A 12,193-nucleotide genomic window follows, 5' to 3' on the forward strand; every position below is an offset into this window, starting at 1 on the left:
CCTCGCCCCCAGTAACACAGCTACATACATCCGCCTCATCCCCAGTAACACAGCTACATACAGCAGCCTCATCCCCAGTAACACAGCTACATACAGCCGCCTCGTCCCCAGTAACACAGCTACATACAGCCGCCTCACCCCCAGTAACACCGCTACATACTGCCGCCTCGCCCCCAGTAACACCACTACATACAACCGCCTCGCCCCCAGTAACACCACTACATACAACCGCCTTGGCCCCAGTAACACAGCCGCCTCACCCCCAGTAACACAGCTACACACAGCCGCCTCGACCCCAGTAACACATCTTTATATAAACCTTCACCGCTACCAGATATGCAGTCCCATTTAACATACACCTCAGCCCGCACCAGACACCCAGTCCTGCAGTTTATACAATTACACACATTTATACACTGATATATACACACATAAAGTTCTACACTGGTATGCTTGCACCCATATATATACAAGTATACACACACATTTATGTATCCATATACATTTATACACTAATACACAGAGTATACTCGAACTCATAAAGTATATACACACATACGGTATATATACATCACACACATATACACTGACCATATATACACATACATGCAGTATAAAAACACCATATACACACATACAGCAAATACACACACATTCAGTATATACAGCATTTTCACACACATACGGGAAATACACACACACACACACACATTCAGTACACAGAGCATATACATACATACCACATACACAGCATATAAACATAATCATATATATTTAAATGTGCACATATATATGCTTATACAAATATATGCGTGTATAAATACAGTATATGCAACTATACACAGTATATACATATAAATACAGTATATACACATTATATACACAGTAGATGCATGTATACACATTTACACAGTATATATACAGTAGATGCATGTATACACATATACACAGTATATACACATTATATACACAGTAGATGCATATATACACATATACACAGTATATACACATTATATATACAGTAGATGCATGTATACACATATACACAGTATATACACATTATATATACAGTAGATGCATGTATACACATATACACAGTATATACACATTATATACACAGTAGATGCATGTATACACATATACACAGTATATACACAGTAGATGCATATATACACATATACACAGTATATACACATTATATATACAGTAGATGCATGTATACACATATACACAGTATATACACATTATATGCATAGTAGATGCATGTATACACATATACACAGTATATACACATTATATGCACAGTAGATGCATGTATACACATATACACAGTATATACACATTATATGCACAGTAGATGCATATATACACATATACACAGTATATACACATTATATACACAGTAGATGCATATATACACATATACACAGTATATACACATTATATACACAGTAGATGCATATATACACATATACACAGTATATAAACATTATATACACAGTAGATGCATATATACACATATACACAGTATATAAACATTATATACACAGTAGATGCATATATACACACATATACACAGTATATAAACATTATATACACAGTAGATGCATAAATACACAGTATATACACAATTACACATATATACAGTATATACACAGTATATACACAGTTACACATATATACAGTATATGCACAATATACACAGTATATACACACAGTATATATACTGTATATACATATATAAACACAATATACACCATATATACACAGATAAATACATATTGTATTTAATGTATATACTTACCCTTTTATGTTGACTGGCTGTGGCGTCAGGCTGGTGGGGGGGATCTGGGGGTCTGTCGGTTGCTTGTTCCGACAGGAGGGGGGGTTGTACGGGCAGGGGGGGGGTTCGGTCGGAGGACGGCTGCCTCTTCGCGCGCGGGGGGGGGGGATCGCGGAGGACACTTGCTTCGTCGGGCGGGGGGGATCGCGGAGGTCAGCTGCTTCTTCGGGCGGGGGGGGGGTTGGATCGCGGAGGACAGCTGCTACTTCGGGCGGGGGGGGGGGGATCGCGGAGGGCAGCTGATTCTTCTGGCGGGGGGGGGGGGATCGCGGAGGACAGCTGATTCTTCGGGCGGGGGGGGGGGAGAGCGGTTGACAGCTGCTTCTTCGGGCGGGGGGGGAGAGCGGAGGACAGCTGCTTCTTCGGGCGGGGGGGGGGGAGCGGAGGACGGCTGTTTCTTCGGGCGGGGGGAGCGGGGACGGCTGTTTCTTCGGGCGGGGGGAGCGGGGACGGCTGATTCTTCTGGCGGGGGGGGGGAACGCGGAGGACAGCTGATTCTTCGGGCGGGGGGGGGGGAGAGCGGTTGACAGCTGCTTCTTTGGGCGGGGGGGGGGAGAGCGGAGGACAGCTGCTTCTTCGGGCGGGGGGGGGGGAGCGGAGGACGGCTGTTTCTTCGGGCGGGGGGAGCGGGGACGGCTGTTTCTTCGGGCGGGGGGAGCGGGGACGGCTGTTTCTTCGGGCGGGGGGAGCGGGGACGGCTGTTTCTTCGGGCGGGGGGAGCGGGGACGGATGTTTCTTCGGGCGGGGGGAGCGGGACGGCTGTTTCTTCGGGCGGCGAGGGGGATGGAGCGGAGGACAGCTGCTTGTTCGGCGCGGGCGGGGTGGTAGCGGAGAACGGCTGCTTCTTCGGGCCGCGAAGGGGATGGAGCAGAGCGCAGCTTCTTGTTCGGGCGTGGGGTGGGGGGGGGGGAGCAGCGGAGGACGTCTGCTTGTTCGGGCGGGGGAGGAGGGAGCGCGAACGGGGTTGGAGCGGGTGGGTAGGCCGGGCCATGCAGCAGGATGGGCGGGCGGGGAGGCGGGTACCTGTGCCAGGGGGCGGACGGCTCGGCCATGCAGCTGAAGGGCGGGCGGGGAGGCAGTAACTTGTTCCGGGATCGGGCGGACGGCTCAGGCAGGTGGCGGCTGAGGAGGAAGGGCCCGGGGGGGCGCGATCTGGTGGGGGCCCCCTGGGGGGCAAGATGGTGGGGGCCCCGGGGCTCGAGCCCCGGGAGCCCCGCCTATAATCCGGCCCTGCCTTTGATGACTCTCTTCTCACCACCCACAACAACTCTGGTTTACTCTCTAGCTCTATCTGCACTCCTTCTAGATCCAATAGCATCAAGACGCTTAGTCACTTGGTATTCTTCCTCCAACTCCCAGAAGTTATCATTCCAGTAGCGACCTACTTACTTAGGCGCAACCCAAAGGAAATAGAGAACATCTATAATTTTTTTCTACAAGGATCTCATAAAGGACAAAAAAGAAAAAATACAGAAGAGGCAACAAAGGAGGGAGAAAAACCACCTCCAGCGCTAGACCCAACACCTAGAAACCAAAAACCAAGATGCTATTGTTTTATTCCAATGAAATATGTTCTTTTCAAGAAAAAATGCATGTACTTTTACTATTTTTTTTAACATAGTCTCTTACACTTGAAAAAGGAGTCTACTAACTCCGAAACGTGTTGTGAATGTGAGACAATAAAAATTGATACACCTTTTACCTATCCGAACTTATCACCATATCACCACCGTATATCCCATTCAATTTAGATTGGGCTTAAATTAATAAACAGCGTTAACACGACAGAATTTCCAAATGAATAAAAATATTACTGATCGTAAAGACAACTTTTGTGAAAAACCTTTCATTAGCTTCTATAATTAAGAGTCATAATGACTCGAAACGCTTAAGACTTGTAGATCTTCCTGTCGAATGATATAAATGTGGTGGAATTGCTGATCCGTATGTTCTGATTGGCTTTCTTTAGCTTTCTGTTTGTTAATATGATGGAATAGTGCTGAGGTTATCTAAAAATAGTCTGGGAACCTATGAACCATAGGTACTTGTAGTGATCTGTCCAGCAGCTGAAATAAAGAAGTCCTATTGTTGAGGAGACTCATAGAAGATACCCTTGACCCTTCTATACGTTCCATATCTGGTGGATACATTAAAAATGACATTTTATGATAAAGCAATTTTTTTAAATTTTTAAGGCTATTTATTTTTAGGTTCATCATATTTTCCCCATCTTCCAGTTGTGTCTGACATAACCTTTTTTTCTCTCTTTAGGCAGCAGGGAGGCAGCGTTTACATATGCCATCATTGCAGCGGGTGTGGCCCATGCCATCACTTCTGCTTGTACTCAAGGAAACATGAGTGACTGTGGGTGTGATAAGGAAAAACAAGGACAATTTCATCGAGACGAAGGATGGAAATGGGGAGGCTGTTCTGCTGATATCCGTTATGGATTAGTGTTTTCCAAGGAATTTGTGGACTCCAGAGAGATCAAGCAGAATGCACGGACTCTCATGAATTTGCACAACAATGAGGCTGGACGTAAGGTATGAGTCTTATATTCCATCATCTATTACTTGAAGGTGATGTTCATTGAGGTCATTCATAGTCCATTATTACGCTCATCTGTGGAGACATATATGGCCACAGTGTCTACATGTTAAAGGAATTTTTTTATCGCCTTCTCAATGGTCCCTGTCATGGCACTAGGGATTTGGGTCCCACACTTGTCTCCGGAATGAGGGTTCCCTCACCCTATAGACCATGTTTTGCATTTATTATGGAATATCCAAAATGAGCTGCGCACATTTTTGTGGCCCACTCTTCATTCACATAGATCAGAGTCATAAAGAGGACTTTGGTGGACACCTGTTCTAGATCAGCGAAGGGCCCAGAAATGGATGTACTCTAAAAAAAATAAAGCTCATTGTAGGAATCTACCATGGGTTAAGGCATAGCTATGATTTTTAGGCACAAGGTCCACTTTGACTACAAGACGAACATACAAGAACTGCCCATCTCATGACACTCTCTGTATTGGTTTGTGTGAACAGAAATACCCAATATTTTGTGGGTCAAGATTTACTATGTTGGATTCATTCTTGGTTATGTACAAAGTGCTCCTACACCAGTGGTTAGTGGTCATTGGGTTAGACAAAGACTGTAACCAAACTAGGCTTCTAGTAGGTACAAGGGAATCACCTTTATAACCTTTCTATCAGTAACAAGTGTTGAGTCTTTATTTATGGGCAAGATTATACACTCCAGATGTCTTAGAGGCCTCCAAAGAAAACCAGTTTTTTTGTTTTTAAAATAAGCATTTTTAGACTTGGCCAACTACATAAAAACCCAAATAAACTGAATCTAGCAGGGTATGCTGATTGATACCACCTGGTCTTACTTATGATGTGTCCATACAAACCATCCTAATTCAGGTTGAATGTATTTGAGCCAACAATGGGGCTGTTAAAGGGACCTGTCTACGTAGATTGTACCAAACCATGAATATTAGATGTAGTCAGACTATTATATGACAAAAGTCTCTGCTGGAAGGAATAAGAATATATTTTTGGAGCCGCATGGAGAATGGCATTTTTCGAGCATATTCAATCTGATTCCACCAGATTTAGGAAAACCATCTATGTTCCTGTTGTATCTCCATGACTTGAAGGATTATTTTAACATGAATCATAGATCTGTCGTTATTGGATCCAAGTAGGATCTCATAATTTGGTGAGCACGTGGTTTATGGTGGTTAGGGGGATGATGTTTCGATCTGCTTTTTTCACATCGGCAAAGGTTGTCCATTCACCGCACCATGACTGGTGACATAGACCTCTATCGGGGTCGTGATATGGTTGCCAATTTTGTGGCCAGATTACGCCCCCAATAACGGCTGTGTGCATGAGACCTTAGAAATCATCATCTTTTATCCATAGGATGACAATCAGGAGTGAGCTGGTGACCGGTTTTATAGGGGTGTGGTCACACCCTTACTTGTTAACCTAACTTGTTAAAAACTTTATTTTAATAATATGTAAATTAACTGCAAAGGCTACTGGGGCATGAAGTAGCCGTAGCTCCTAGTGCCCGTCCAGACTAGTACACGCCCCAGTAGCCTCTGCACTTAATTTACATATTACGAAAATGAAGTTTTTAATAAGTTACATTAGGTTTCAGGATTATTAAATTACAGATTAGGGCAGAGACAGGCAGGAGGAATGTACCATCACATATACTTCTGATGGTAGATTTCTCATGGTAGGTTTCCTTTAAATATTCCAAGCAGAATGTTGGTTCTACAAATTTTCTGAGTTAAGGGATAACAAAAAATGATATAACAGGATAGTCCAGTGCTGTATGTACTCAGTATACACCATTACAGCACTTTCACTATTACGCCTTAGTTGTTTATCCGCACATTACAGAACAATGTTCATTTGTATTCGGCGGTGTCTGATAATGATAGAGTATTTCTTTCCTGCTGGGTTAGTAAAATGAAATGATTTAGAATTTGGGAGTTGCCTTTATCTATGGGTCAGACGCAGCATTTCCTGAAGAATGAAGTCAAGGTTTCAACAATGGCAGCTGAGAGAGGCTCATTTTTCATTCCTAGTGGCAGAGTCATCTGGCCAAGAAAAGTCCTAGCGAGGCAGGAAGAGATTCCCGGCCCCCGTGCTGCTCCTGGATTCTCTGCACTTCTGTCAGGATGAGCTCACACACTACAAGGGATATGTTACCCTGACACCAACTCCTGTGTAGGAGGGTGAAATGTCAACATTTTTAAGAATTTTTTTACAATTATTTTGTTAAACGTTTTCTATAATATTTCTACTATGTGCAGTGCAGAGTGTTTCATAGTTTATTCGCACCTTTAATTTTTCATGTTTTTTATTTTTATAACTTTTTAAAGACTTGATGTGCACTGGAAATCTCACGGTAGCTGTGAGCACCATACTCCCTGCTGCTGTAGGATTTGGGCAGACAGTGGGAGTTACCAAGCTACCCAGCAGCGTGAATGGTTAATAAACCCATGGTGGTTCTCCGTTAAAATAAAAATTTTATGAAAGGAACTCTTTTTTTTAAATCTCATAATATTCTGATGGTCACAATAAGACTTGCCATTTTGCTATATATCAAAACTTTGCCTATGAACATGAATTTCAATCTGCAGGCAGCATGTTATAAAGGAGCTGAGCCAAGCAGATTGTACATAGTGTCCTATCTGCAGGCAGCATGTTATATAGGAGCTGAGCCGAGCAGATTGTACATAGTGTCCTATCTGCAGGCAGCAGGTTATATAGGAGCTGAGCCGAGCAGATTGTACATAGTGTTCTATCTGCAGGCAGCATGTTATAGAGCAGGAGGAGCTAAGAAGATTGAATATAGTGTCCTATCTGCAGGTGGCATGTTATAGAGCAGTAGAAGCTGAGCAGATTGTACATAGTGTCCTATCTGCAGGCGGCTTGTTATAGAGCAGGGAAAGCTGAGCATATTGTACATAGTGTTCTATCTGCAGGCAGCATGTTATAGAGCAGAAGGAGCTGAACAGATTGTTCACAATGGGGGTCATTTACTAAGGGGCCGATTCGCGTTTTACCGACGTGTTACCCGAATATTTCCGTTTGCGACGATTTTTCTTGAATTGCCCTGGGTTTTTGGCGCATGCGATCGGATTGTGGCACAACGGCGCTGCCGCGATGGAAATCGGGGGGCGTGGCCGAACGAAAACCCGACGGATTCGGAAAAAAACCGCCGCATTTAAAACAAAAAATTGGTCGCACGGGCCATACTCACATGCACCAGGAAGAGATCAGTGAACACCGACGCAACTCGGCAGACCTCGGCGCAGCAGCGACAACTGGTGGACATCGGACGCAGGACCTTCATGAATCGCCGGAAGACCCCAACGCTGGTCAGAGAAGCCGCCGCTGGAACGCGAATGGACCGGGTAAGTAAATGTGCCCCAATGTCTGATCTATAGGCAGCATGTTATAGAGCAGGAGGAGCTGAGCATAAGGTACATATTGGAGTACATTTACTTACCCATCCGGAGGAGTTCACAGTAAGTGTATTGTCTGACGATCATGCACTCAATTCACTAAGATCTTGCGCCCGATATCCTGCATGTGTCACTTCCCCGCTCAGGTCCACCGGAGTTCACCTTCTTCTTTCTGGTGCATGTAAGTGCTTGATCTTGCGACACAATTTCAAAGTTAAATCTCGTGCTCAGTCCAAATCAGTTGGATCGTACGATGGCCCGTCCCCCGATTTCTGTCACATGAAAGCCGGCGCAGCTGCGCCAAAATCCGATCCCCTGTTTAATATCTGTCACAACCGTGCAAAACCTGAAAACGACAGGTAGTCCGACGAAAGTACGTCCGTGGACCCTTAGTGAATAAGCCACGTTGTCATAGTGTCTTCTTAACAAGAGATTCTAAATAATATTTTTTATTTATAAAGCACCCACATTTTCTACAGTAGTTTACAAGTCACTGCCAGTAAATCTCTGCTGTGTACAGTAGTAGACACTGGCAGCCATGTTTATAGCCTGGACCTCCCTTCTTCATGTATGATGGATGTCATTGTGGTAAGAGAGGGGGGGGGGTTATCTTTTGAGTATGAGAATAAGGCTGGGTTCACACCACATATTTTTGTATAAAGTAAGCGTATAGGTCGAGAAAGCACCCAATGTATGCGCTTACCCTATACATTGACAAATAGTTGCAGGCGGAGGCATAGTTGTTGCCTCCATATGGCCACTAAACATCCCGTATGTCCAAAACTCTGTCCGTCTGAGCAACGTAAGCGCTAAGCGGAGGTAATGGACGGCTATGGAGAGCGGATGCAGCGTATTGCATTTCTTCTCACAGTCTCGCTGAGCGCATACATCTTTTGGCAGCAGAGAGGACCCGGTGATGTCACTGTCCATATTAGGACAGTTACATCCCTGGGGCAACACCCTGTTCATCGGCAGCAGCCAACTGCCAGCTGCTGCCAATGTACATGCCTCCCCCCGCATTCAGGGGATGGAAGGGTCCCCGGGCGACGTATACCATTGTATAGCCATACATTGGGATACGTCTGTATACCGTACGTTGTAAGGACCGGTCAAAATCCTCCTCACAATATATGGCAAATATCGAGGTGTGAACCCAGCCTAATATTTCACTGCTTCTGTGTGCATCTAAGTCTCTGTGTAACCTTATTTTTGTGTGTATAGTAAGTAGCAGCAGGACTGTCAAAAATAATAAAAAAAAAGGTTTGCAGCTCCTTCAAGTGCTTTAGGCGGGTCATTTATGAGAGCTCTTCAGACTTTAAGACCTGCCCAGAGCCCTTGCATGAGCTGTATAGCTGAATTATAATTTATAACACTATATATAAAGTCAATATTACAAAGCTCTCCAGGGCTGTTACCCAACACCGCCTGCAGTTTTGTTTGGTCAAAACTGCTGACAGATTCCCTTTAAACCAATCATTAAAAAATGCAATAATCTTGCACATAAACTCTCTTCATGGATTAGAAGATCTCCTACAAATACACAACCTTTCATTTTGACTGCATATCACTCTGTGTTAATTTATACACACTGCACTTACTTGCCTTCACTTCCATTTGGCTTAGCTATCAATCCCATGATGTATCAGCATAGCATGAGTTGATCATTTAGAGACAGAGTCATCACTGCTAGCTGAAAGTGTTCTGGGATTATTCTCCTTATCTATATCCTTCATACCTTAAGTATATAGTCAGGGAGGCTAAACTGTGAACTCCTCTATTGTTACTGTCTGACTATAACCAGACTTTTTTTTACTAGTAATCGTAAAATGGGTTTCTGCCCCCCCCATATTGATAGCCTTTGGAAATTTTAAAATCTACATATATCCTGCCAAGACATTAATAAATCATCCAAGATTTGACTTCAAAAGATTTGGTTTGGGTCTGAATCATTCTAAATGTTGTTCCCAAATTTTTGTTTAGTAAATTTTTTCAAATCCCTAAGATCTGGGATAAATGACAATAATTGCTAGGCTCCATTTTGTAAAGTATTGAAAGTTTTACCAAAGCGAATTAGAAAAGATTTGGATTCAGTTCGGTGCCGGATAAATAGCAGATTCATCCCGAATACATGAACTAACAAATAGATTTGCTCATCTCTAATCCCCTAAATACTTGTCACAAGACTTTCCAGAGAAAACGCTACACAGGTGATTTAACATTTGAAAAAGTTATAGACTGGGTACAAAAGAACTCCCCCTATAGCAGAAGTTATACCTTCATACAGTGACTATCGGAAATTACATTATAATTCACCTACTAATCCAGATTAATGTTTCCCATTCATAATACAGGCAGTCCCCGGGTTACGTACAAGATTTCTGTAGGTTTGTTCTTAAGTTGAATTTGTATGTAAGTCGGAACTATATATTTTATAATTGTAACTACAGACCAATTTTTTATGGACTCTGGGAAAACCGAATTTTTAAAATGTTGGATTGTCATAAGAACCAGGATTAACAATAAAGCTTAACTGCAGACACCTGTGATAACTGTTACATCTGTTTATTGTAGCCTAAGGCTAAAGTACAGTAAATTACCAACATCCAAAAGTCTGTTTGTAACTAGGGGTCTTCTGTAAGTCTGGTGTTCTTAAGTTGGGGACCGCCTGTACAAAGTTATAGGGAACCTGTCAGCAGAAGGACAGCAGAGTATATTATATAACAGTTACAATGGCATCTGAGTTCCCCTCCGTACATGTAATATCCCTTGAATAAGATTACATGGCTCCCTGCCAACAGGTCCTGGCCAAGTCCCCGGGTGATGCCTCTTTTCAAATCACCAACGCTTCCTTGCTCATTTACATAGGTTTCCGCTCGGCCCTTGTTGGTAATTATTGAATTATTTCCTCTCCCACATCCTCCCTGTTCTCATCCCTCCATCGGTGACGTCCGCTCACCGCACAGGAAACCTTGCGTTTGCGCGGTGAGCCATACACCCTGACGTCTGCGCAGTTCACTGCTCCGGGGCTTAATGCCTTTAGCTGACAGGTTCCCTTTAAACTGAAGAGGAGATTTATCAGAAGTGTCTGTGAGCAAAACTGTTCTAGTTGTTCACGGCAACCAATCAGAGCTCAGCTTTCATTTTCCTACAGCTGTTTATAAACTTAAAGCTGAGCTCTGATTGGTTCCCATGGACAACTACAACAGTTTTACTTCAGACACTTCTGATAAATCTCCCCCAAGAGAGATCAGTACATAAAGTTACTAAAATAGATCTTACTAACACAAAGAAGACAATTGTCTCTGGGGATCATTATCAGCCGCGTTCCCTGATATCGGTTATACTACCCCTGGATTCAGGATACATCCAGTCCTGATTATTTCCTAGCTTTTCAGAGAATATTTGGTTTTTGCTTCTCACCCTCCTACAGGGATTGACAAGACATTGTAAACAGCGGCCGTCTCCTAGCAATGTAATCTTACTACAGGTATCTTGTTCACACTTTTGCCTGTACTCCCCCACAGATGTAATGGGATGAATATTTGTCGGACTTGACAAATTGCTGATGCCCCGGAGTTTACACAATATTTTGTTTCTGTGTGAAGAGATCTCGGGGCGAGATTACGAGATGTCAGAAGTCTTCTACTATGGGATGTTACATGGGACGGTTAGACCTGACACGCAGGTTCTGGGTCTTCTCAACCGCAGCAGATAACAAGACATTAGGAATGGGAATTAGATTAGAACAAAAGTCAGGAGATGATCCCTGTCTCGCGAATCTTTTATCTTCTTCAGGTTATCACACGTGATGTTCTAGAAGGACATGATTTTATTCCTCCCTTACACCTAGGAATGGTTTATAGAAAGATATGAGATATGAAGTTAGACATTGCCATTATTTTACATGTTTTCAGAATTTATATAAACCCCCTGGGGTTGTCTGCTTTGGAGAACCTGTTGTAGGCATTTTGGGGGGCATTTATTAATAGTGTAGCAGGGTCCGTTATTTTGGTGCATGGATTGTGCAGAAATGTAGGCTGGCATGCTAGATTTTGGCACAAGGACTTAAAGGGGACCATAAAGCCCCATAAGCCCTAAAATATCTTATTCATGGATGTACATGTGTTCAATAGGTGTTTGAATTTTTTTCTTTATGTGTGAACGGTGTTGAAAAAATACTTTTATTCCTTCTATGCTAGACAAGATATCTAGTCATGGAGCTTGGGGGAGCTCAGTTATCCAGTCAAGCTATACCCCGCCTCCTCCAGACCGCTCAACCTCAGACCACTCCCCTGCCTATCCTCCCGCCATCCCCATATCACAGAATTCTTAGGGATTTACCCCACATGATC

General features: G+C 43.4%; 1 protein-coding gene and 1 long non-coding RNA gene across 3 annotated transcripts in view; one reads left to right on the forward strand and one right to left on the reverse strand.

The window, feature by feature from the left end:
• The window catches only part of LOC140103593 (uncharacterized), a 57,148-nt gene extending 55,274 nt beyond the window's left edge, over positions 1-1,874 (reverse strand). The window contains exon 1 of the long non-coding RNA XR_011850141.1: positions 1,805-1,874. This is a non-coding gene — a long non-coding RNA (uncharacterized lncRNA). The remainder of the gene's footprint in view (positions 1-1,804) is intronic.
• LOC140103592 (protein Wnt-7a) overlaps positions 1-12,193 on the forward strand; it is a 57,448-nt gene that overhangs the window by 33,852 nt on the left and 11,403 nt on the right. For both annotated transcript variants that reach the window (XM_072126732.1, XM_072126731.1), the window contains exon 3: positions 4,115-4,386. In XM_072126732.1, coding sequence (XP_071982833.1) covers positions 4,115-4,386 — 272 coding nt within the window. The remainder of the gene's footprint in view (positions 1-4,114; positions 4,387-12,193) is intronic.

This window comes from Engystomops pustulosus, chromosome 10 (genome assembly GCF_040894005.1).
Source record: "Engystomops pustulosus chromosome 10, aEngPut4.maternal, whole genome shotgun sequence".
Taxonomy (NCBI): domain Eukaryota; kingdom Metazoa; phylum Chordata; class Amphibia; order Anura; family Leptodactylidae; genus Engystomops; species Engystomops pustulosus.